This window comes from Lynx canadensis, chromosome E1, assembly GCF_007474595.2.
Source record: "Lynx canadensis isolate LIC74 chromosome E1, mLynCan4.pri.v2, whole genome shotgun sequence".
Lineage (NCBI taxonomy): Eukaryota > Metazoa > Chordata > Mammalia > Carnivora > Felidae > Lynx > Lynx canadensis.
The window spans coordinates 17,945,971-17,973,012 of NC_044316.2; the positions used below are offsets into that span (position 1 = coordinate 17,945,971).

The 27,042-nt window shown below is 38.7% G+C and overlaps 1 protein-coding gene across 2 annotated transcripts in view; it reads right to left on the bottom strand.

The window, feature by feature from the left end:
- Positions 1-3,844: 3,844 nt before the first annotated feature.
- The window catches only part of NLK (nemo like kinase), a 165,233-nt gene continuing 142,035 nt past the window's right edge, over positions 3,845-27,042 (bottom strand). The window contains exons 7-12 of one of the 2 annotated variants that reach the window (XR_003964596.1): positions 23,930-24,031; positions 15,767-15,853; positions 8,708-8,906; positions 7,698-7,791; positions 5,530-5,656; positions 3,845-4,401 (exon numbers count right to left, since the gene is read on the bottom strand). Coding sequence is in view for 1 of the 2 variants with exons in the window: in XM_030295237.1 (XP_030151097.1) it covers positions 5,602-5,656; positions 7,698-7,791; positions 8,708-8,906; positions 15,767-15,853; positions 23,930-24,031 (537 nt within the window). In the remaining variant the exon portion in view is untranslated. Of the gene's footprint in view, positions 5,657-7,697; positions 7,792-8,707; positions 8,907-15,766; positions 15,854-23,929; positions 24,032-27,042 lie in introns of both variants that reach the window. The other variant, XM_030295237.1, reaches the window with a different exon arrangement.

Sequence of the window (27,042 nt, forward strand, 5' to 3'; positions counted from 1 at the left end):
GAGAGAGGGAGACACAGAACTAGAAGCAGGCTCCAGGCTCTGAGCTGTGAGCACAGAGCCCGACGCGGGGCTCGAACTCACAAGTGGTGAGATCATGACCTGAGGTGAGGTAGGGCGCTTAAATGACTGAGCCACCCAGGCGCCCCTAGAAACCTTTAAAAAAAAATATTGGGGCGCCTGGGTGGCTCAGTCGGTTAAGCGTCCGACTTCAGCTCAGGTCACGATCTCGCGGTCCGTGAGTTCGAGCCCCGCGTCCGGCTCTGGGCTGATGGCTCAGAGCCTGGAGCCTGCTTCCGGTTCTGTGTCTCCCTCTCTCTCTGCCCCTCCCCCGTTCATGCTCTGTCTCTCTCTGTCTCAAAAATAAATAAACGTTAAAAAAAATATATTTATTTTGAGAGAAAGTGCATGTGGGCACGAGTGGGGGAGGGGCAGGGAGGGAGAGAGAGAGAGAGAGAGAGAGAGAGAGAGAGAGAATCCCAAGCAGGGCCTATGCTCAGCACAGGCCATGAGCTCATGACCATGAGATTATGACCTGAGGTAATATCAAGAATTGGAAGCTTAACCCACTGAGCCACCCAGGTGCCCCTCTTTATTGAGATCTTTGATTATTCCTTGAGACATGAGGAGACTGACCACTATATCAGAGACCTCTGAAGTCAGCTACATAACATAAATGTTGACTTCTTAGCAAGAAGGTCTACTTGTTAAAAGTTCTACCACCAGCAACCTGAAGACATTGGAACTTACCACTTCTTTCCAAGATTCTGGGCATTGTTCATTCACTGAAAAAGTCACTTAAAAAGTGTAGGGGAAATAATTATACACTAACAAGCTGGACAACCTAGAAAAAACGGATAAATTCCTAGAAACATACAATTTTCCAGCATTATATCATGAACAAATAGAAAATCTGAAGAGACTGATTAGTCATGAGGAGGATGAACAGTAATGAAAAATCTCCTAACAAACAAAAGTCCAGGACCAGATAGCTTCACTGGAGTTTTCTACCACACACTCAAAGAAAATGTATACCAATCTTTCTCAAACTCTTCCAAAAAACTGAAGAGGAGGGAAAGCTTCTAAATACATTTTAGGAGGCCACCAATATCCTTGATGAACACAGATGCAAAAATCCTCAATGAAATATTAGCAATCCAAGTCCAACAATACATTAAAAGGATCATATACCATGACCAAGTGGGGTTTACTCCAGGGATGCAAGGATAGTTCAACAATCAATGTGATACCCACAGTAATAAAAGAAAAATCATATGATCATCTCAATAGATGCAGAAAAAGCATCTGACAAATTCAACATCCATTTATAATAAAAGCTCTCAACGAAGTAAGTATAGAGGGAATGTAGCTCATAAGAAGGGTCATATGTGTGAATCTTATAGCTAACATCACACTCAATGGTTAAAAGCTAAAAGGTTTTCCTCTAAGATCAGGAACAAGACAAGGATGCATATTCTTACCACTTTTATTCAACATAGTACTAGAAGTCCTAGCCATGGCAATCAGGTAAGAAAAAGAAATGGAAGGCATCCAAATTAGAAAGGAAGGAAGAAATAAAATTGTTACTATTTGCAGATGACATGTATGTATGTATGTATGTATGTATATATGTGTTTATATTATATGTTATTATATATTATTAAATAGGTTACATATTTATTATATATTATATATTATATATAATTTTTATATATATGTATGTTTATGTATGTGTGTGTATGTATATATGTGTATGTATATGTATGTATAATATATATATCCCTAAAGAATCCACCAAAAATCTATTAGCACTAATAACTTAATTCAGGACAGCTAGGATGCAAAACAATACAGATATCTGTGGCATTTTTATACACCAATAACAAGACACCAGAAAGAGAAATGAAAAACAATACTATTTACAATTGCATCAAAAAGAATAAATTACCAAGGAATAAATTTAACCAAGGAAGTGAAAGACTTATATAATGAAAACTAGAAGATGCTGAAGACAGAAATTGAAGAGGACACAAACAGATGGAAAGGTATTCTGTGCTCATGGATTGGAGAATTAATACTGTTAAAATGTCCCTAATACCCAAAGCTATCTACAGATTCAATGGAATATCTATCAAAATTCCAATGGTATACTTCACAGAACTAAAACAAATAATTCTAAAATTTGTATGGAACCACAAAAGATCCTGAATACCCAAAGCAATCTTGAGAAATAACAAGAAAGCTGGAGGTACCAGGCTCCTTGATTTAAAACTATACTACAAAGTTACTGTAATCAAAACAGTATGGTAATGGTACAAAAACAGACATACAGATCAATGGAACATAATTGAGAGCCCAGAAATAAACCCACACATACATAGACAATTGGTCTATGATGAAGGGGCCAAGAACATACAATAGAGAAAGGATAGTCTCTTCAATAAATGGTCGACAGCCACATGCAAGAGGATGAAACTAGACTATCTTACACCATACACAAAAATTAGTTCAAAATGGATTAAAGTCTTGAATAGAAGACCTGAAACCATAAAATTCCAAGAAGAAAACAGGCAGTAAACTTCTTGGCATTGGTTTTAGTGGCATCTTTGTGGATCAGACTCCAAAGACAAGGAAAACTAAAGCCAAAATAAACTAAAAAGCTTCTGCACAGCAATGGAAACCATTATCAAAATAAAAAGGCAACCTATTGAATGGAAGATATTTGTAAGCCATGTATGTGATAAAGGGTTATTATCTGTGATATACAAGGAGCTCATACAACTCAACAGAAAAACAAACAATGCAATTAAAAAATTGGCAGAGGATAAGAATAAAACATTTTTCCAAAGAACACATACAGGTGGCCAACAGGCACATGAAAAGATGCCTGTTTGAGAGACAGACAGAGAGAGAGACAGAGAGAGAGAGAGATCCCATGACCCTGGGATCATGTCAATATATTCTGTCTAATATTTATCTCTGAAGAATTAGTTTAAACTGTTACAGGTGCAACTCATAATCCCGTCTTGTAAGTGATAAAAACTAGTTTTCTTATTTAAGCACTATTCTATTAACAAGGCTTCCTTCTAGGTAATTCTTACACTCAGTAGGTATTCAAAAGTTTATTAGATGAACAAACAAATATGTGTGTGTGTATTAGTAGTTGGAACAGTCAACTCCTTCCATGTCAGGAAAAAAATCCATTCATTTTGCTAAATCAAGAAAAGACAGGGGTAAATCTATGTCATCTACAAACTCAACAGTCATGTTGCCTTATCTGCCACAGGGAAGGTATTCTGAAGTCAGGCAGTCTGGTGTCAGGTCGTAATTACCCACCACCCGGCTAGGACTTCTTCCTTAGCTGGAATTACGTTTGGGCTGCTGGGGTGGGGGTAGGGGGTGGGAGGAGGGCAGGAGGCAGAAAGGAAGAGGAGGGTGAGGTCAAGTCCTCAGCAGTCTGCTTCATCTAGAGCAGTCCACTTTATATATTTAATGTATTGGACTCTCATGTATTGAAATTTGATCTCACATTGAAAATGGGGTTCTTTGTGCAACAAAACAAACAAAAAAACAAAAGAAAACCACTGGGTTAGACTCTAAGGTCTGGAAAAGACTTTCAAACAATATGTATTTGACTCACAATGTCTTTAATATTAGTTAATTAAGTTTTTGATATGTTCTTGGCAATGTAAGGTTTCTGGGAAGATTTTTAAAAACCACAACTAATTTCCTCCAAGATCAAAACAGAACTATAAATAGCCAATGTCTTCAAACTACAAAATCAGGATAAAAGCTGTACTGAAGAGAAAACAAAGGAAAGGAATCGAAATAAAAAAGATGACACATCTTTTTCAAATGTCACATTTAATGTTTTCACCACTGTACTTCAAATCTACATTGTACAAAGTGACCAGTAAGTGTGCCACGGTAATTGACCAACCTCTGAGATTGTACCTTTCACACCAGTGTCTTCTTGGGCTCTTTTGATACTAAACACGTTTCTCATTCAAGTGAATTGAAATGCTTCAGTTGGGTTGATTCTCAGGAGCCTCATAAAAAAAAAACAAAGATATTGCACCATCTTTGTTTAGTAATTCAATGTTTGTTTCTTTCACAGCAAATAATTACTTCATTGAAGTTAAAACTTCCAAACATAACTTATTAATAGTCTTCAAATTCAGCTCAGATCACTCAAGATGAAAATACTCTGCTAAATACAGATAACTTACAATAACTTTAACAGTTAATTGTCCATAACACACACCAAGGTTTTTTCCTAGACCAATTTTAAGACGATCCATTAGTATTCCTTGTACAGGTGAAAAACGATCTTCAATTTTCTTGTCTTTTATTTTTAATATAAAAGTTGGAAGGGACATTCAAGTTTCAAGTCTCCACATTGAACTTAAAAAAAAAAAAATAGTCATCATCAGCATGTGGAGGTAAACAAGCCAAGTTGTATAACTCCAGGAGGTAGAGGCCTTCAATTTGTATTCATATATACATATGCACAGAAGAATTCAGTGTTCCAACAGAAAAAAGAATTTGTCAAAAAGTAATAAGTTATTTACTACTGTGACATTTCAAGACTCCCACAGCTTTGCCTAAGGACACAAACACATTTGACATAATTCCCTATGTGCCTTTTTTTGTGGCTTTAAAATTTTTAAAAATTTGTTTTTGTCTTTATTTATTTTTTTTTTAACTGTCCAGTGCAGGAAAAGTCTCACAAAATTTCACAGACCTAAAATGTGCAAGCTAGTTCTCTCTCTATACAGCAATGTTGGGATTCTTTTGAAATTAGCCCAGAAATGAATTATTTACACACATGAAAGATGCATGCTTGGGGGTTCTTTTATGTAAGAAAGAGCAGAAAAACTTCTAATAAAAATAGATTAAATATATATATATATATTTATACTGGGTAAGGAAAACAGAAGTTTAGTCTCTCCTAGTCACAAACTCATTCTCTCTACCCACAACATTGGATTTTAGACAGCACACATCACCGTCACGGCTCTAATGAGAAGCTAATTATAGGGCTTGATCATTAGGTGGCATGCCCCACCCCCCACCCCTCCCCCAGGTGCAGCCACGATCAGCTCATGTGGCTCCATGATTGGTCGCAGGCAAGGTTTCTAGATTCTTTCATTTTAGAAAACCCCAAATTTTCAGGAATGGCTCAAATATCAAAATGGACGACTGTCCTGTGTGTGTGTGTGTGTGTGTGTGTGTGTGTGTGTGTGAACAATCTCACTTCATTTAAAAAAAGAAAAACAAAACAAAACAAAAACACAAAACCCCAAAATCCCAAATTTGGTTCAATTCTCTTTTGTTCTGAGGTGAGCCATAACAGCTGCACTAAATTCATAAAACATGTGCAACTCTGGGTAAAATATTTTTCTTCTAAAAGCACAACCACTTTACAAGATTAAAAGTCTAGTAACATTTCTAAATATTATTCATATCATACAAGTAGTGGTTGTTAATTTAAAACTTCATTAGTAAAATTACAGTACAAGCATGATTAACCTCCAGAATTGCAAATCCCAGACTCCAGTGGAAAGCTACATTACATCTTCAGTAGTACATTATCTTCCACCGTCACTCCCACACCAGAGGAGATGGGGGCATCTCAGACGGCTGGGCAACAGTGGAACTGGAAGAAAATGGAGACACGGTGAAACCAGCTGTGACACCACAAAGGGCAAGAGGGTGAGTCAGTGCTGCGTGTTTCCCTCCCTGCCTTTAAAAAAATCGTAAAGTCCATTTCTGGATTTTTGTTTAACTTCTCACTGTTCATTCAAGAATCTGCATCTATAAGTGAGGCAACTGTGATGGGCCTGAAAACGATAGGTCACTGACTCGTGGGCCGCTGAGCAAACCCTCTCACCTTTCCTCTTCTGGAAGGGAAGAGGCTACCCGCCTCACCGGCTACTGTGACAAATGCATGAGATAATGTATGCAAAGTGGTTTCACTGCGCCTAGTTCATAATATGAAGCAAGTGGTAGGTACTGTAAATAATAATGTCTATAATCAACCAGGAAAATAACCTTAAAGGATGCAGAATTATCTACTGAAAAGTAGCCTCTCAAAATACAGTGACATTAAGTGGGGATCTATTTTGAATGAGGCTTTAAGCACTCTTTTATCAAGTATTAATTCAGTAGTAATGGATAATCACTTAGCAGTTGTTATCCACAGATGGGTTTTTTCAGTTATTTGACATATCTGTCTAATTTGGCTAACTGGATTATAAACTTGTGGGTGTGTGTAAGCACTGTGCTTCCTGGGGCCCGGGATAATGAGTAACTGGCACCTGAAAGGTACTGAAACACGTGATTGGCTGGGTCACTGACTCTTAGGGGGAAATAATAAAACAAAGTAATTTTAAACCACAGAGAAAAGTAAAAAGCAGCCTAATTCTTTCTCTCCATAGACAAATACATGGAAGAATGAAAGTCACCCTGATTTAAAAAATTTTAAATGAAAATTCTTGACTTTGATTCAACAAATTCAATCAAGTTCAACACCATGTCAAGGCCAGTTAAAAGAAAGCACAGGGAAGTAGGAGGAAGGAGGGGCAGAAAGGCAGGTGGGGTAGAAAGGAGAAGAGTGTGGCTTCTCAGATCCAAATCTGTCCTTCTCTGCCCTGCTTTGTGACACCGGAGCCAGACCCTGCTCACATTACCCTTTGACGCCTGGCTTGTGCTGGGAGGGCGCTGCAAGGCCACAGCATCAGGGGCTCTCCTTCCTGGTTCTGGTGGGGTTTTTTTTGTTTTTTGGTTTTTTTTTGACATGGAAGGCTCAGTTTTGTTCTACCCAAACTTTCTGGCAAGTTTCTCTGCAACCCAACAGGCCTCTCTGATGGACTAGTTCTGCCCACTCCTTTTGCAAAGTTTTCTCACCACCCTCACGCTGTGTGTGTTCCTATGGCAGCCATATCCTCTCCAAAGAAGTCCAAATCTTACTAGCCTTGGGTGGAGGGGCCTCCTCCTTGTTCACTCTTCCCTCAGTCTAGAGGGAGTACCTGCTTTTTGCATCTGCTACTTTGGGAAACTCCAGGATCTTCTTATGCACCATCTTTTCCTAGGTAATGCTTCTCGCTATTAAATCTTCCCTGTTCCCATTACTGGGTGTGGTTTCTTTCTCCTGACTGGACCTTAACTGATGCAAGGAGTGAGGGGAAAAGAGATGGAGAAGGAAAGGACACACAGACAGACAAAGAGAATGAGGCTTGTTGGATTCTGAAGTGGCTATAAAGTTCTTTAAACAAAACTCTACACAGGACACACCGGCACTATACCTATAAAGTAATCTTGCTTCCAGTTATTATTAAGGTGGTGGGGACGGTGGCAGGAGCCAAGATGACCACGTCTAACTCGAGGGCAGCGGCCACCACACTGCCACTGCAGGAGCATCCCTAGCTACCCGTGCGCGTGATCAGGCAGTACAGTGGTCATCTGGGAACAAAACTGCTAAAGCGCCACCCAATGCAACCACTGTGAATTGGTGTCCGTGTAAAAATGAATGCTGTCATTTTTTAATTTGCTTTTGACTAAAGCCAAACCTCGTAAAAGAAAACCTCCTTTTTATCTATATTATCCAATCTAAATAAAAACAGAAATATGCTGAACAACCAAATCACAATGGCACCCTTTTAATAACAAGAAAGTAAGAATTACATACACATAGTTACCTAATAAAGCTCTTAAAAGCAGCAGACTGCGGGTTGATGCAGAGAGGCACTCTGTTTCCTTTCTGCTGTTCCAAAATGAACTGGTGAATAATTTCTGTGGAGAAAGCAAACATCATACAATCCATGCCGACCTGCAGGCCTGGGAGCAGTGGACTCTCAGCTAACTGGCCAGCATCTGAACAGCATATCCTACTGGTTTCATTAGATCAAACACACATATCACGTATCGGGCAGGATCCAATGGAACTGTCCCAAAACCAAAATGACAGCGGCTGCTAAACACAGGCAACCCCCCTTCTCTGCCAAGTGGCATTATATGGGTTGGAAACCCCATCAGTGGGAGGAGTAAAATGGTCTGTAAATTTGAGAGTGATGCCACTTGGGTTGGCATTATGAGTGAATCTTCTCAATTGCTGGTAATTATTGCCTTTTTGAAAATCACTTAAAAAAACCCTCAATTGGTGTTTAGGTACATAGTTTTGGGCTGTTTACTTTGAGGACCACTCCTTTCTAGAATGTCCTCAAATGTCTAAAATCATTCAGAATTTTGGATGTCATTAACCTCCAGCGTGGACCACCCCAATAAGAGATCCTGTCAGGGAACTTTAGGAGTAGACTATCAGAAATTCCCCTCTCTTGTGATCATTCAAGGAATGATTCCCTCAGTAGATGTTTATCCTTTTCAAAGTCTGCATGTTTTATGAAAAAGTCCAGTATGTTTCAGTCAATGAAACCACACTGAGTGAATCCATATTAACTACTTTGAGTCACACTCACTAGGTAAGTCATCTTGGGAAGCTCCTCTGCCTGACCTTCCACTCGTACTATTAAATCGGTGCTTTCACACCACACAGAGCCTTCTTAGCATATACGCCCTGGCCAAGCAGCTATACGCGAGGTTGTAAAATAAACACATGGAGGAACTTTGGTCGCCATCCAGACTCAGCTTTTCATGGCTACATAATGAAAAACGTTATCCTACCTGGCCGAGGGCCAAGAAAGATACTCACCTTTAACCTGTCGAACAGAACTGAGGTTCTTCTCAAAAGTGTCATCAAATTTGGGATTGGTGACGGGCTCAAAGTCACTGGTATAAACTCTTCCAGTAGAGGTGGAAAAGCAACATTTACACATACACGTGTGATATCGTAGTCGCCCTTCATCTAAGTAGGGGTGGGCTAAGGCATCCTTAGCGGATATTCTTTTGGACTGAAATCAAATTTAGAGACCAGCACATCAACGCTACAGATAAACATGACTGTCCACACAGGATCTTTCGTAAGACACAGTAACTGCTTTTCACAGCCCATTCTTAATTTACGGCACATCTTGCTTTGTAAAAAGGGGTGACTGAATTTAGAGGCGGGTAGTGTAGTGTTAGAGGGAGTATGTCACTTCGGACAACCGACCACCACACACCACCATAAAGCACTTAGAAGTGACTCTGCTAAGATCCTGAAGAGTTCCCACCTTGAAATGGATATATGCATGGCCAAACATGGCAAATACCATGACATTTAAACATGCAATGCTTTGGAGGGGTAAGTTTACATTTTAAATAACAGTTACATTTCTAAATACGTTTCAGCATTCGGTAGAGATGTGATCATGGTGGCAATTTTACAAAGCTGCTTGAAACTTTTATCCTCTCAGAATACCAACTGAGGGCCAAAGCCTACGTGGAAGCTGCTGGCGTTAGGCAGCAGATAACAGTCCGAATGCCACGTTTTGACGGCCGGCTCTGTCTGTATATCAGTGGCCTGTGGTTTTCTAGCACCTCAGACCAGAATGCTTAATATAGTAGTTTCAGGTTTATACAAACCATAAATTTGTTTCTCTATTAAAAAAAAAAATCACTCCTCCTTTCAGCTTAGTAGACACGCAAGTACATTTTCAAGTATTTAAGGATGGACTCAGTACAGAGTAGAACAAAAATGGACAGTGTGCCCTGCTTCCAATATAATCAAGCACTTCACACAATACAATTAAAAATGAAGAAAGCCATTTTGCACTCAAATGAACCAAGAATAACTGGATCATTCCTTGCTGGTTCTGGTCCCCCAAATAACAAAACGTTAAGTATTTCCCATAACCTGGATTTCCTAAAAACACTTTTATCACTGATTTTTTGCTATGCTGACGTTAAAAGGCATGCCATGACTTTTCAGGATATGAGAATCACAAAAGAAAGCTGTTTACCCACCACGAACAGACAAATGTAAACCTGACAACCTTAGTTTTATTCCTTTCACTACTTGTCTTATGTTGTATTTGGTGATCCAGCCCTTCTGAAGCCTGACTTGCTGGTACATCTTAGCAAGTAAGCTTTTTCTTTTTTTCTAAATGGTTCCACTTATTCCTGGAGGTTCCACTGGGATAAAGGTCTATTGTCAGAACCAAAAGAAACAAGCTTGCTGAGAGTTCACTTTGCCCAGGACTGGGCCTCTTGGAGTCCTCAGTGTCTCTGCCTGGTCTCATGTGCGGACTGAGCTCCCTGGCTTTTGCACACTACAGCTGGTTCTTGGGCAAGTCTATTTCCTTTCCTTTTCTCCTTCCTTCTTTCCTTCCTTCCTAATGTTTATTTATTTTGGGGAGACAGACAGAGTGGGGGAGAAGCAGAGAGAGAGGGAGACACGGAATCCAAAGTGGGCTCCAGGCTCCAGGCCGTCAGCACAGAGCCCGATGTGGGGCTTGAACCCACGAAGCGTGCGATCATGACCTGAGCTGAAGTCAGATGCTCAACCGACTGAGCCACCCAGGCGCCCCTACATCTATTTCTTTTTCTGATTGTGCATGGCCAATTGTGAACACACTGGTGGCAACAGTGATTGAATCTGGGTTTTAATTTTATCATCTGACCATTAAGTCATTTCTGTCAGCTGGCAGATGTCAGAAATTGGGTCCCTGTCAGCTGCCACCAGCAGCTGGAATCTGGTTCTCCTGTATTTTTTTTTAGTCTGTGCATTCTGCTATTTCCTAAAACTTCAGAATGCAGGGTTGAAAAGATTTTGGTGTCATCCCAACTACTGATAGCGTGCTCTATGTTTGTATGTTCTGTGTGCACCAACATGGCATCCTCTAAAGTGTCTTACCTAAGAGAAGTCTTTGAACAAAAAGTAAATCAAATTCCTAGCATGCAATGATCAACTTTTGTTTTTCTAAACAAATTAATGTCTCTTTAGAACTTCTGAAACACGGCTAAAGAAAGGAGACTCATTATGTAAAGGGTATGAACACTGAAAAGAAAAACTGCCCTACTCAATTGAGAAAGAGATCACAAAATGACTCAGATTTTCAATATGTTCTTTGGAAGGACCTAATGGTACTTAATCATGTCCTGTATACTCTTAATTACATACCATACATATGTTGTTTAACTGACCAACATTTATAATAGTTGTGGATGCTTGTTGCTACCCTAAATTTGTTGCTTTATCAAAGCTGCCTCTTTTAGTTTTGAAGAGATGATAAGATTTTGCTTTTTTTTTATATTAAAACATTTTTTAATGTTTTATTTATTTTTGGAGAGGGAGAGGGAGAGGGGGAGAGAGAGAGAGAGAGAGAGAGAGAGAGAGAGAGAGAGAGAGAGAGAATGAGTGGGGGAAAGGCAGAGAGAGAGAGAGAGGGAGACACAGAATCTGAAACAGGCTCCAGGCTGAGTACAGAGCCCGACGTGGGGCTTGAACTCGTGAACAGGGAGATCATGACCTGAGCCGAAGTCGGATGCTTAACTGACTTTAAGCATCTGACTGATTGAACCACCCAGGCACCTCAGTAAGATTTTCCATTTTATAAACATAAAATATTTCTAAGTGAACATATTGATGTACTTTGTATACTTCTGAGGGGAGTTAATGTATCATGTTAGGAGATCTCTTAAAAAGCAAATGGGGCAAACTCCTATTCCAGCTGGGTTTCAGAAACAATATCAACATATTAAAAACCTATACAAAGAAATGGAAAGATTTCTAAAACGTTATTCTTCTTTATGTATTAAATATGTTAGCTCTTTGAAATGTTTTCTTGCTAGAGTTGTAACTCAAAGATTAAATAAAGCTTTAACTATGAATTAAAAGAATACTTTTTAAGTTACTAGGTTATACAGTAAGAAGCAAAATATTTCTCTTAAATAACTTAAAAGTTTTAATATTTGGTATGTAATTGTGGAAGATAAATTATGTGATATTCCTATTCAAGCTGACTCTGCACAAATCAGTCTGAGTTAATAGTTGTAACATTTTTAAAACATCTCTGTTTTCTTCCTGATTTTACTGCCATGTACAAATAATGCTACCACAATAGTCTACAAGTTTTGGGTTTGTTTTCTCACAAAAAGCCTAATCATTTTGAATTTGATTTTTTTCTACTGATAAACTAATATCACTTTGTCTGAGATTACAGAATAGCAAAACTATGTATTCAACTACATTAGATGAATGATAACAGGTAAAATGTTTATCTCCCTCTCTCTGCCCCTTCCCCGCTCATGCTCTGTCTCTCAAAAATGAATAAACGTTAAAAAAAATTTTTTTTAAATAATAAAAAATAAAAAAGAAATTGGTTTTTATTTATTTTTTTTTAATTTTTTTTTCAACGTTATTTATTTTTGGGACAGAGAGAGAGACAGAGCATGAACGGGGGAGGGGCAGTGAGAGAGGGAGACACAGAATCGGAAACAGGCTCCAGGCTCTGAGCCATGAGCCCAGAGCCCGACGCGGGGCTCGAACTCACGGACCGCGAGATCGTGACCTGAGCCGAAGTCGGACGCTCAACCGACTGCCCAGGCGCCCCAGAAATTGGTTTTTAGAATGCTACAAATCATAAGGACTTAATGTGTCATTAAATTTTAATCTCTTAGTTAACATTAAGACCTTAGTAATAATTAATTTGAGTTAATAACCAGTCCTTGGATACCTAGACAACATAATTTTAATATACAAAGGCTCTTCATTAATACATTATAGAGGAACAAGCAATGGATAGTTAAAAAAGATGTGCAAATACCTTTAGGTTGAAGTACATACGTATTTTTTTAAAGCGTATAAAAGAATATTTGATGACAGGAGATGTTTGCAAGATAATAGATGTGTGTTTGTCAAGAGAAAAAAGTGACTAATTTTGTCTAAATTCCTAACAATTATTGTTGTGCTTTAAAAATACTGTTTGTAGGGGCGCCTGGGCAGCACAGTCGGTTGAGCGTCTGACTTCAGCTCAGGCCATGGTCTCACAATTCGTGCTTTTGAGCCCCATGTTGGGCTCTGTGCTGACAGTTCAGAGCCTGGAACCTGCTTTGGATGCTGTTTCTCCCTCTCCCTGCCCATCCCCTACTCACTTTCTGTGTCTCTCTCTCAAAAATAAACAAACACTAAAAAGTTAAAAAGAATATTGTTTATAACTATTTACTGCATTTAGATAAATTAAGGTCTCTGGAGGTTTGTTTAATGCCTTCACTATTTGAGTTAATAGTTAATCACATCTTTATAAACTGATTATTACACCCCATCCTTTCCAATACTGTTGATACTATAATAATAAAAGAACCAGAGGCCTTTAACCTCATTCACTAGTGGTTTCTGCTTTCTTCTTATATTTGCGTAAAGGCTTGTACTACAAACTGAAGAATTAAGTTTTCCATGAGAAACATCACAAGAACCTCAGTAAAGGACTGTTATCAGGTACTCCTGACTACTGAATTCAGGATATAAACTCATGGACATAGCTGATATCATCACCACAGACTAAACCATGTAACTGAGCCAGGATTTCCAGGAATGTTTTAGTCCAGGAGCAGACGTGTGGCAAAAGACAGCTTAACTGAAGATCAACAAAGTAATTAATTAATTATCTCAGACTAACTGGACTAAATAAACTGATTTAATTATGGTTAATGTTCTATTTTTAATGGATATTTTTTAAAAACCTCATTTTTTTTTTTTTTTTTTTTTTTAAGGAGTGCAACTGGGGGAGGGTCAGAGAGAGAGGGAGACACAGAATCTGAAGCAGGCTCCAGGTTCCGAGCTGTCAACACAGAGTCCGGTGCAGGGCTCGAACCCACGAACCACGGGATCGTGACCTGAGCTGAAGTCAGATACTCAAACGACTGAGCCACCCAGGCGCCCCTAAAGCATCATTTCTTCTTACTGTATTGCTAACCCTCAACTTAACAGGCTAAAATCAGAACAAAACACTCTTTAAAAATGGTATCTATTTCCAACTGAACCCTCAGAACTGGAAACAGAAGAATCCTTAATATCTGTCATAAACTAATAAACCATCAGGCCAATTTAAAAATAATTCTGTAAAAACGTAACAACATATATTGGTTGGCCTTGTTCTATCAGGCAATGATAAAAGTGGGTAAATATTATGCAGAGTGACTTAATGGAATTCTTTTTTTTCAAGTTTATTTATTTTGAGAGGGAGGGAGGGAGGGAGGGAGAGAGAGAGAAAGAGAGAGAGAGAGAGAGAGAGAGAGAGAGAATCACTGTGCTCTCAGTGCAGAGACTGATGCAGGGCTTGATCTCTCAAACTGAGATCATGACCTGAGCCAAGATCAAGAGTTGGACACTTAACTGACTGAACCACGCTGGTGCCCCTGGAATTCTTTCTTTTTAAATGACCATGTACTTATTTACACAGGTCCATTAAGTATCTATCCTCTTTTTAACCCGATAAATCTTACCTCCTTCTTATAGATAAATCTAATGTGTAACTTATGAGCACACTAAAAGTTTTATTTTAATTAGGGTGACAACCCAACTCTTAAGGAAAAAGGACTATATTTCACATGTAGAACTATCTAAAAGGCCTCCCAGGAAAACATGCTGGGTGTCCACTTGACGGCTTGGGAAATTCTAGCCTTAGGGTTGTAAAGATTATGAGCTCCTGGCAGGTCAGGATCATTAATAAACATGGGATCTCTGAGAAAGAGGACACCTTACAGCTATAAGTACTGTAAGTAAAACCTGGTACTGGTGAATTACAAGGTTCTCGGTTCCTGTTCTAAATAGAATAAAGAGAGTAACTTATTTCTGACACATGAAAGTAAAATTTAAGCTCAGGGCCTTTATAAAACACCTCAGAGGCAGACAGAAATGACCTCTGAAGCCTGAAGTTCATGTGGTTCTAGTTTTGTTAACCACAAAAGATACATAAAAAAATACGTAAAAGGTCTTTATGGATTAATCAACATCACCTGTTGCATACATAGTTTAGCTACGTAAACTTGCCAAATAAAACAAAAAAATCAAACTAATGACACTAAATCACTACCTCACTGAGCAAGTTATGTGGTTCAAAGTGTCCTTCATGGTGGGAACGAGAAGCATCACTTTGTCTTTCTTCCCTTATCACGAAGCACCTCACATGCCAAAGTTAACAAACAAATGGAAACCAAAAAATAAACACCAAATGAACAAAAAATTCACTCTGTATGCTGAGAAGTAGCTGTCTTCTCATTATGAACAGGCCAATGTAAACTTAATAAATGGCAGTTTCGTGTTTTCTTCCCTCTTTTAAATACTGTATTCGGTGTCACTGTATTCAGTGACTTTCTTGTACTCTTGGCAAGTAAGATGTTCTTTTCTAAATGCTTTCATTTTTGAGTATTCTTTGGCAATAGTTTTTGGCACAGACATGAATAATAAATATTCTTTGGATAAATAAATAAATGAAGACCTGAACTTTGTCTCCGAAGAGTCGAGTCTGGAAATGGCATTTGATAAAGCCACCATCTCAACAACCAAAAGAGTAAGCAGTTCCTTCTGGGCAGAGTTTTTCAAATCAAGTTAAAATTCTTCTCTCCTGATTTACCTTGATGTCAAACTCCTTTTTCAAATACGGAGAAAATTAGGATGATAACAGGTCCCTGTCTCTCTTCACCCAGATGTTTATGTATTAATAATCCAACTTCTCTGTGATGAGTGAGCGTGATGATACACATGAGACCGGGGATTGAAGTTTCTCTTTGAAAACTCGTTCTTTACATTGCTCATCCATTTACAGTCAGGATGTTTTTCTTAGAACATTTTTAATTCATTAAAAAATATATAAATATAAACACTACTTACTGGATCAAAGACCAACATCCTGCAAAGGAGATGAACAGCTTCATGTGTAGCCTGGCTAGACAGGGTATAAAGTACAGGAAGAGATGGCTGTAAAAAAAAAAATAAAGAGTTGAAATATGTGAGTCTCTGTATGCGTAGATATGGAATACAGCCAACTTATTAAGAGGTCAGTACCAAGCTCAAAAGATGTGCGCACACAAGTCTACATTCAAAGGGAATGGGTATTCCCCTCGCTAAGCAGTCTTCAGAACCAACAACTGTCACTGACTTCCAGTAGCATATTTTACATTGCATGATTACCCATTGTAGGTCAGAACACAAAGGAGCCCACGAAAACTGAAAGCTAACTCTGTGCATATGGCGCTCCTGCTAGCCTTACTGTAAATACTCTGCAAAATAGGGAAGACTAAACATGCCTAAAAGTGGGAGACAACAAATAGGTAAAACCTTAGACACATGCAAAGTTAAGCATGTAAACTGTGCAAAGGAAGCATGTAAACTAGGTCTTACATGTCTGCCTACTTCCAACAAAGCCACGTAGGAAAATCCAATAAGAACAGCAGCAAGACATCTTAGAATCATCAGGAGATAATTATTCACCTCACAGAAGTTTTCTGCAGGATCAAGGACTAACAGAGAGAAGATAAGATGAGGGTTCTAATTTACTAACTAATTAGATAAATCAACATGTCTGAATCCCAGGATCCTTAAGCGCAGAATGAGGTTGGACAAATGATGTGAAGCTGACTTTAGCTCTAAAGTTGTATGAAACCCGATAGGATTACAACAGATAAAAAGCATTATGTGAGTAGAACCCATTTATCACCGGCACTCAAATATTTGTAGATCAGCTTATTATTCTTTGTTGCATTTACATGTTTGCAGATAGAGAAGTATTTCTTGTTAAAAACATGTAAGTCTGTGGTAGCCCTGAAATCAGTTGTATTAGTCAAGATAAGGGGTGGAGTGTGGAGAGTGTGTTTAATTTACAACTTAATTTACATATTTTCCCTAGGAATTTTTTCATTGTGCAAAAGTAAATAATTTGATATTTTTGAAAGATTCTGATTCTTTGACTGCAAATAGCTGGTATTTTTCAGTGGCTTATGCAGGTTGGCAGCCGAATTCCAGCCAATTCTCACTGACCAAAATATCTCACCATAAGAAATTCTCTCCTTGCCACTTTTTTTTTTTTTTTTTTAATTTTTAAGATTTTGTTTTTAAGTAATCTCTACACGCAGAGTGGGGCTCGAACCTACAACCCCGAGATCAAGAGCTGCATGCCCCACTGCCGGAGCCAGCCAGGCAGCCCTCCTAGAGAATCCAGCCCTCATCCTATTTTTGAGCTGGAGGTATGTTCCAGCTTAGGGAATGAAATATGGGAATGAGTAGTAGAACAGGTGGGTTCTAATTCTGCCTTCACTAGGAGTCAGGTAAGTCACTAGAACCTTGGCTTTCTCATCTATTAAACTGGACCAGCACAGACCAGCCTACCAACCCAAAGCATTGCTAATCATCTGCCACCCACCGAATGCCAGGCCCTGGGCTAAGTGCTGGGGCAACAGAGATAAGCATCAGGTCTCAGACGGGCAAGAAAAACATATGAACAAACAGTTCTAGAGGCCACTGAACAGAGAACAAATTACAAGGCAAAATTTGTTAAGACTTGAGAACAACTGGATACAAGATGAGGAGCTTGTGAAAATCAAATGAGTGGATGTGAAGGCGACCTGAAAATTTACACTTTCCCCCATCTCGTTTTTCTTTACAGAATTACACCCAACAAATACACTAAAAATAAAGCTAAATTTCACTTCAGCCTGGAACAGTCATATTAATACGTCTCCTCCTTTTCTGTGTTCAAATGCATGTTAAGAAGGGGTACAGAGATAAAGAAGTCAGTTCAGTTATGCCAACACCTCTCCACAAAGACAACCACTGATAATTTAGTTCCTAGCACTGGCTCCGCAGGAAAGATGCAATACTAGACATACTGAATGTCTAATTCCATTTTCTTCCCCTCTAATTCACCGGCCATTGTGGTTGAAACCAGCTGGGCCAAGGGTAACAGAACTAGACAAGAAGTTTATATTTCTCATCAAGTGCAACAGAACCTATCTGAATAAAAGAAAAAACAGAATGCTTAGAAATACGCCCTAAATATTTCATTTGGGAAAAAGGTCTTGCTAATTCCCCCAACATTCACACACATTACTCTTTCCCCTTTAAAACATACCAGTCCATTTTGTTTGTTCTGCAAGTTTATAAGCCACTTAGCAGTGTAGGAGTGAGTGGGTGCCAGGGCTGAATCACGGGGACAAGAAGGGTTGTAAAGAGTGCTCTGTTAATGACTATGATTAATTGTCAGTGAAATGAAGCAAGAATGAGCTTCTGGACCTGGGTAAGGGGCCCTAAATGATGTATGTGGCAGTCATCATAAGCCGAGTGCAGAGTGCTGATCCCCACAATAGAGTTGGCTAGGCTGGCTCAGCTGTGTGAGTCCTGTCCGGCAAGTTTTTAGCTGGCAGCAAAGAAGCTGTGACCATCAGTCAGCAACGTTAATTAAGTGTGTACAACGGGCAGTGCACTATACAGTAAGCACTCTGGGCTTATAGAAAAGAAATCCCGACTTGAAAAAGAAGTTTGAGTTGAATGAACTTCTAACATGATCTATTAAATGTAAATGGGTACCTGTCAGCAGACAGGGCTATTTTCACTTTTGTGAAAATATTACATGTATTACTGACACAATTAGTTGGGAACAATCTGAGGAAAAAGGAAATTCTAAACCTTGTAAGAGATGAACAGAAGGACTAAAGACTGATAACAGACTTTTCAATCCTACCAGTAGGTCAGTGCCTTAAGTATCAACTTTAAAAAATACTTGGGCCATGGCAGCTAAGACTGCATTCATCCAAGATTTTGAGTTGTAGAGGAGAAAACATTAACTAAAAAATACTGAACAGTGTTTTTGTCTGCCCAGCAGACAAAACAGCATTCCTTGACCTTTGGGGAACCACTCCCTTTTCACTCGTGAATCAAATGGCTGAGCTTGACTTCAATCTCTCAACTCGAAGGATGGGCACCTGACCCAGGTCTGGTCATTCAAATGATATATTCGCCTGAACGCCACGACAGGCTCTGGGATAGATACATGTTCTAAAATAGGGATGGGACAGGCAACAGACTGGCTAATCCAACCATACCCCCCCAGTCCTCTTCTCCTTTACCTACCTTTATTAGAGGAGATAGAAAATACTCCTTTTTTTTTTTTTTTTAGCTTGTCTGGCATCTGGGAAGTTACATATTACATAGTTCCAGACAATGACATGTAAGCAGAAATTCACTAGGCAGGCTTCTGGGAAAATTTTCTTTCCTGATAAAGGGGACAGACACATACTACTAGCGTTCCCTCTTTCCTCCATTTTCTTGTTTTCAATGTGAATAGAATTTCTGGACAAGCTACAGCCATTTTGTGACCAAGATAAGCAAGAGGGTGTGAAATTGATGTTCTAAAGATGGAAGAGCAGCAAGAAAGAAAAAAACTAGGTCCTTGATGACATAAGCGAGCTGCCAGACCAGCTCCAGACTGCTTACCTTTGGACCTCTTGATATGAGGAAAAAAATGAACCCCTATTTCTTTAAACCACTGTAAGCAAGATTTTCTATTGCTTACAATCAAACATATTCATAAGTGAATCAGTGACCTTCCAAATATTTTTTTCTAGATCTAACCGGGAAAGCTCTTTCCTGAAGGATTGATATGTTAGTAGAATATACACCTGGACTGCTGGTTCCATTTTTATGAACACACAGGGGAAAACAAAACAGAGAAGGGTCAGATTCCTGGCTTGGAACATCACTTGACTACTTGAATCAGCAAGGCCTGAAGTCAGTTGTAGCTCAACAACTTCATATAAAAAGTTGCAGGAGTCACTAAGTTTCCTTTTCCCCTTAAGCCAATTGTAACTGAGTTTCACTGAAAAGAGTGATTGATACGCTGTATGGAAATAGGTATATTAATCAACCACACAAGTAAATTAATTTGAGACAGTAACTGTGACTCTAAGAAAACAGCCAATCTGATTCTCCTTTTGTATAGGAATGGTTATATTTTTAAAAAAGTCCCAACAAACAACAGTAAATATTGCTGTTTGTACAAATATGTGTAAATAAAAGCATAGAAAAATATGTCTGGGAAGATGTCCTCAAATTAATCCAGGGGTAACTGGGATAGTGTAGGGGTAGCTAGGGGTGACGAATTCTCCGTAAAATTTGTATTTTACATGTACTCATATATCATTTGCATAAACAAATAAAATTTAAAAAGTTTGCTGTGAAGGTATATGTGCCAGGCAGCGTATACTGGCTAAGAACAGGTTTTAGCATTAGAGAAACCTACTTTTGACACCTGGCTTATGACCTTAAGCACATTGTTTGAGGTATAGCTTTTGCCCTGTGAAGACCTCCAAGAGCCTAAGCAGCTTCACTGAGAATTATGAGTCCTGTCTAAAAGTTAGAGGTTTTTACTGTGTGCATGCACTTTCATCAGAATGAGAATATAGCTCATTCTGTCTCGATCATACACTTAAAAAAGAAATTCTTCTGAAATTATCTATAGGTTTTTGTAAAAAAAAAAACTTTTATCATGGTAATACATAAAAAGCACTGAACCTTATCTAATACCTTTTCTGCATCAATTGAGATAATCATGATTTTTCTCACTTAAAATGTCAAAAAACATATTAATAGATTTTCTGTAGGTGAACCATTTTTGCACTCCTGGGACAAACTCCACTTGATCATAATATGTTACTTAAAAAAAAAAAAACAAAAACACAAGCTGGGGTGCTTGGGTGGCTCAGTCAGTGTCATGACCGACTTCGGCTCAGGTCATGATGTCGTAGTTCGGGAGCTGGAGCCCCACATCGGATTCTGTGCTGATAGCCTGGAGCCTGGAGCCTGGAGCCTGCAGCCTGCAGCCTGCTTCACATTCTGGGTCTCCCTCTCTCTGTGTCCCTCCCCCGCTCACGCTCTCTCTCTCAAAAATAAACATTAAAAAAAAAAAAAAACTTAAGAAAAAAATCACAAGCTATACCTACCATTTTATGGTGAGAATTTTAATTGTTAATATTTATTAAGTGTTCAGAATACCAGACACTATTCTATGCTCTCCTTGCATGTACCATCTATCTCTTTATCATTATAATAATTTAATGAGGTAGGAGTCATTTTTATTCTGATTTTATAGATGAATGAATTGAGGCACACAGAAGTTAAGTAATCTGCCTAAGGTCACAAAGTGAGTTACCGGTAGAGGCAGGATTCACAATTCATTCTGTCTGAAAACCGTAGCGTACGACTCCTGGGACACCATCATCATGTTGTGCCCTGTGGTGAGCCTGAGACTGACACCACAACCTGCACTCTTAATCACTAAAGACCAAAGAAATACAACAGAGTATGTATCTGGTGTGGAATGCTGAGCTAAGAACTATGTCCTTTGCAGAACAGTCTTGATGTACAGAACCACACAAGCTATAGTGTATATACTGGATTTGGAACCCAATTAATTTTTTAAAGTTAAGAAAAAAATCCAAATGGCTACATACCAATATACTTGTGTGTGGGTGTGTATGTGTCTTCCAATCTCAGGTCTAAGTGGCTGTAATGTGAATGGAGATACCTTTAAGCAGTTGCTAACAGGCCAAGAGGCATGAAGGATATGCATGATGGGTATAAGGGAAGGGGTAGAGAATGGGAAGGGAAAAGGCAGAGTGTGACTGATGGCTTAAGTGAAGAGCTTCAAGGGTTTGCTAACTTCTCTTGAGGGTAATGGTGGTATAAAGATCTACTAGCAAATGTGGATAAAAACCTGAATTTCCATACTGGGGGACAAATGGAACGAAGTAATATGCTAAGTTTATTTACATTCAATTATATATGATATACAAATCTACCTGGATTAGTGTTCAATGCCCATGAACACCTGATTCAGGAGACCATTTCTGGCACTGGTTATAATAGTATCTAAAGATAAAACTTTAAAGTTTTGTATAAAGTGTATCTAGCCTCTGGACAAAAATGGTCTCCTAGTTTGTTTCCGCCCCACTAGTCTCTTCAAAACCAAAATATTCTAACAGCAAGACTAGCCAGGGCTACCCCTAACTTTTACTGTGGAGTTCTCTTAAGAGCATCACTAATCTTAATGATAAACAAAATAATAAACTCTAGGAGGCATTACTGTTAAGAGGCCAATTCATGCAAAAATGTATAGGAAAAAAATTCTGCTTAACATCTTAACCTATTTAACTGGTTAAATAAATATAGAACTTTAAATTTTTCTTTCTCCCCTCCTTCATTTTAGACAATAATATATTTATTATTTTTGTATTTAATTGAAATTTCTAGGTTTTTACAACTAACAGATTTTTATTTTTATTTTTTAAAGTTTATTTATTTTGAGGTGGGGGTGGAGGGGAGGCAGAGAGAACGAATCCCAAGTAGGCATCGTGGCATCAGCAGAGTGGCTTGATCTCACCAACTGTGAGATCACGACCTGAGCTGAAACCAAGGATCAGATGCTTAACTGACTGAGCTACCCAGGCGCCCTGTATAACTAACAGATTTTTAAAATTTCTAGTAGGAAAAGGACTCACTTGCCAGGAATGCTCAAAGGACAGCAGTTGCTTTTGGTGCAGTATGTTACATTTTCCAGCTGTTCTAGAAGGCAGGCAGGAAACTCCTTAGGAAGCCTTGCTCTCTCAGCTGCTGTTTAGCAGCTCTGACAAAGGATTAATTAGCTGGCAACCACTAGCAATAGTTAAAATTCCTCTAGAGTTGGAAGGGTGGCACCAGGGTATGTGATCTTAATCACATTTCATTACTGGCTACTTTTAGTCAGGAAAGACCTAAAGAGGTCAGTAAAACAGGAAAATTACTTTGCTAGTTCCAAGGGCATATTCACCATGAGGTATTGATAAATTTCTTTAATATTCCTGATGACGGCCAATAAATAGAACATAATAGATCTTTTGGGTTCCTTATATTAATACAGAACCTTTCTCTAGGTTAAGACTTACTGTGTGCTTTTCTAAGAGAATTAGGACCCGAAATTATTTCATAGTTTATAAACTAAATGCAATAGAGGGATGCAACCGGCAGGGGGCTATTTAAAATCCCAGCATCTACATCTCTATTTTTCTAGTTCGGGCTGGTTTTAGAAGAGAACACGCTTTACCCATTGCCCTTTATGCCTGTGAGAATGGAAGCTGTGGATTCACACTGGAATTACAGAGAGAAACTGCCAGGGGAAGGCAAGGCCTTGCTTAAATGTCTGTTTGGTAATCTGAGAGGAGAGCCGAAGTCAGTCTGCCATTTGGTCATTCAGATCAATCAGTCCTGATGATCCATCAGATCATCTAAATGCCCAATTTAAAAGAAACCAAGGCAGAGCCCAGGAAAATTAGTTGCTGAATCTTCTTGTTCAAGCCTCCTCTTTTCTGTTTAGTTTGCTGTTCCTGAGAAAAGTATTTTCCTTGCTCACTCTTCACATCATTAAGCTGTTCTGTCCAAAGTGGATTAGGAAAAGTGCTTCTAAAAAATGCTGCTAAACCAACAGGTGGAGATAAAAGCCGTCTTGTCTTCCTCAACAGTGACTTGTCTGGTTATAAGTAATATTGATCAGTACAGATCTGGCAATCTCTCTCCATACTTCTTTTCTAAAAACATTTACATCTGATTCTGTGTTAGTGGAAAGAGTACAGTAGAAATAGCTTCATCCTCGTAGTTGGAGTAAGAGGTACCGAGTATTTTGGCTCAGTATTTAGAAAAGACATCTTGATGTACATGTACGAGGTATGGCACTGGAGTGAAAGCTCCACCCCCAGTAATTTTCCCAGACACATCAAAAACCAGGAGACAAAAAGCCAGGGGTCATTTAGGTGCTACACAGTATTTATTTTCTCCTAAAGCACTGGGGATTATGGTATTTTATTTAGTTTTACAAATATTTAACATTTTCTTATTTATGACCATGACATAAAAAATAAATAAAACCCGTAAGTAATGTTCTTGTTTAAACAGTCTTAACTCATTATTCTGTCGGAAGAGAAATCCTGCCCAGATGGTTACCAAATACAGATCCCCACCCTATCATGTTACCTGTTTATGAGGACCCCTGAGTATGTGTGCCTTAGCGCCTTCACAAGCCGTCCTCATTGCTTCCAGTGATGGTGTGCCCAAAAGATCCGTGATCAAATCCAACTACAAGGAAATATGAAATACAGATGGATATAGTAAGATCTCATGGAAACAACTTTCCATTACTCTTCAATCACTCAAGGCCAAGGACCTAATTTGGAGGGAAAAAAACACAACACCACCTTAAGGCAAATTCCAAATTAACTGATAGGAGCCCCTATGTTCACTTTCTGGACTACTTTTAAAAGGCCAGAAAAATATTTTTATTAGGAATCCAGATGACAGAAATCAACTATGTTTCGGCAAGCATGGCATTCTAAGGCTATAGTAGTTTAGGAGTCTGCATCTACCTACCCTGGGTCTTGATATCATGGTATCTATGATCCTTGCAGAGGTGAACTGCTCTTTTGCTCCTGGCTAATGACTGTTCTTTTCAAACAGTTAAAGAATGGATTCTGATGCTTCCAAAGGATTCAGGCTCATCAAGGAGCTAATCCATAAATCAGGCAGCTGTGATTTAGGAACTACTCAGAACATTCACATCTGAAATGAAAGCTAAGTTATTGATGTGTGGGCCAGAACACCTCATTTACATTCTAGGTATGCTAGAAATCTCTTACACTGGCAGAAAACTGCGGTTCTTAGAAAACTATAATACTGAATAAGACCACATTTAGTTAGCAAAGCACAATAAAAAAGGGTCTTCTCACAAGTCTTGGTAGGTCAGACACCACCTCCACAATTTTCTGTAGTGCTAAAACTCTTCCAACTTCATAACCTAATTAGCAATAATATGTCATTCGGATTCTTCCAGGACGGAAAATTCCTACCTACAGAATACTTCATTTTCTGGTACTGGGATTGCCAGATATAACGCACCATTTTATTTCCCTTTTTTTTTTTTTAATGTTTATTTGTTTTTGAGAGAGAGAGAGCCCAAGCAAAGGAGGGGCAGAGAGAGGGAGGGGGACAGAGGATCCAAAGTGGGCTCTGTGCTGACAGCAGTGAGCCCGATGCAGGGCTAGAACTCGTGAACTGGAAGATCACGACCTGAGCCAAAGCTGGATGCTTAACTAACCGGCCACCTAGGTGCCCCTAAAGCACCATTTTTCTGCACTTATCAAAACTATGAGATCTATATAAGGATCACTGTCCTCCAGGATAATGGGGATGATCAAGTAGCTTGTTTTCCATAAAAGATCTCTACACAAAGCCTTTTGGGAAAAGTGTGTTGGTGATACTTATGGACCTCTAACTACTAACCTAAAGGCAGAAGAAAATAACTGGCTCATGAAAACAAATGGAAACATTCAGAAAGTTGTCTACAATGGGTTAGATCCATGGATGAGAAATATTTTTATGTACTGTAGCACCTAGGGTTTTCATTTCTCAAAGATACAGAGAAAATGCTACAGAAAATGACTACTTCCATTTAGAAGTTAGCCTCTTTTCCTATTTTAGATCTTGACTTCTCATACTAAAATACACTGATGATAGATAGTGTTATCTGTTACTGGCTACATCATACTGGCAAATTCAAGACGCATGCATTTCTCTAGAAAATAAGGTATCTGAATCCCAGGCCAGTTCCTGCATACATTGTTTTACACACACACACACACACACACACACACACACACACACACACACACAGTCTTTTCAGTAGCAACCCAAGATCCTGGTTCAATATACAGAATTTGAACACCTCAACTTTTATTTAAGCTTTTCTGTATGGCAGCTGCTTATGTGCAGACATGATGGTCTTACAGGTAAGTCCATTAAAATCTACTCTCTAAAAAAATCGAATAGTGAAGTGGGTACTGTCAATAGTACCCAACATTAAAATTATATATGACAATTTTTTATCACTAGGATCAATTTTTAAGATGGAAATTTGATAAAAATAGACTTGGAATGTTTAGCAGAAAAATAACTAAATGCTGATCATAGCATATACAGTTTCTAATGTATCAGTTAATTCTTTGTAGAAACAATTCCATTTTGGGTCAGGTGTATGAATTATTTACAAAGATACTCAGTAGTCAGGGTGATCTCTTACAATGTGATCAATCAAATCTCAATACTCCCTTGCTCAAAACCTTCATACCGCTTTCCACTACAATTTGGACAGAATAAAGTCCAAAGTACTTATCAGGTCATCACAGTCAGGCGCTCTTTCTCCCTCCGACCTTGTCTCCTACAACCTCCTCCTTGATTGTGCCACCCCCCAACATGCCACACTTGTTCCTGCCTCAGAGGCGTAATTATGTGGGTTGTCCCTTTTCCTGGAACACTCCCAATATCTCGCTCCCCCATTTCACTTGAGTACTCCTCAAATGTCATCCCTTCAGAGAGAGAATCCTTTAGCACTGCTCTGCTCCATTGTCATCCCCTGGTTCAATTTTTCTTCACAAAATTTATCATTATTTAGGTTTATGTTTATTTGTAGACTTTATTTTCTGTCTCATGTGCAAGTTTCACGAAGGCAGGAACTAACCTTGTCTTATTTACTGCTGCATACCTATCATCCTGGCATAGCACCACTCTCACAGTTGCTAACATTTGCTGAGAGCTCACTGTGTGCCTGGCCGCGTTTCCAGCTTTATTTGATCTGCACAACAGTCCTCAGAACCTTCTAATTTGCCTGAGAATGACTAGACAGTAAGTGGCAGAGCTAGGACTAGAACCCATCGATTTGACTCTGCAGCCCGAGTCCATCACTGTTACATTATTCTAATGCAAACTTTATGTTGCATTGTTAGAATTTATGGATAAAAAATACTTAGGAATTATCGCAAAAAAATATGATAATGAATTAGCTCTTAGGGCAGATAAAGTATCATGAATGGGTTCTTAAAACTACCTTTTAATAAGCTTCTAATGTTCTCTGCCATATTTAAATATTGTAGCTCCAAAACAAAGGTTAGATATGTTTCTAAATGTTCAGATTTAAGGAAATCAACACTTAAAATTTATGTTCTAAGCATAAAGAGTAAGTACATTAAGCCACCAAATACATTTTCAAGTTGGATGCATTCAGTTAGAAAGAACAGAGACAATCTAACAACTGAAGA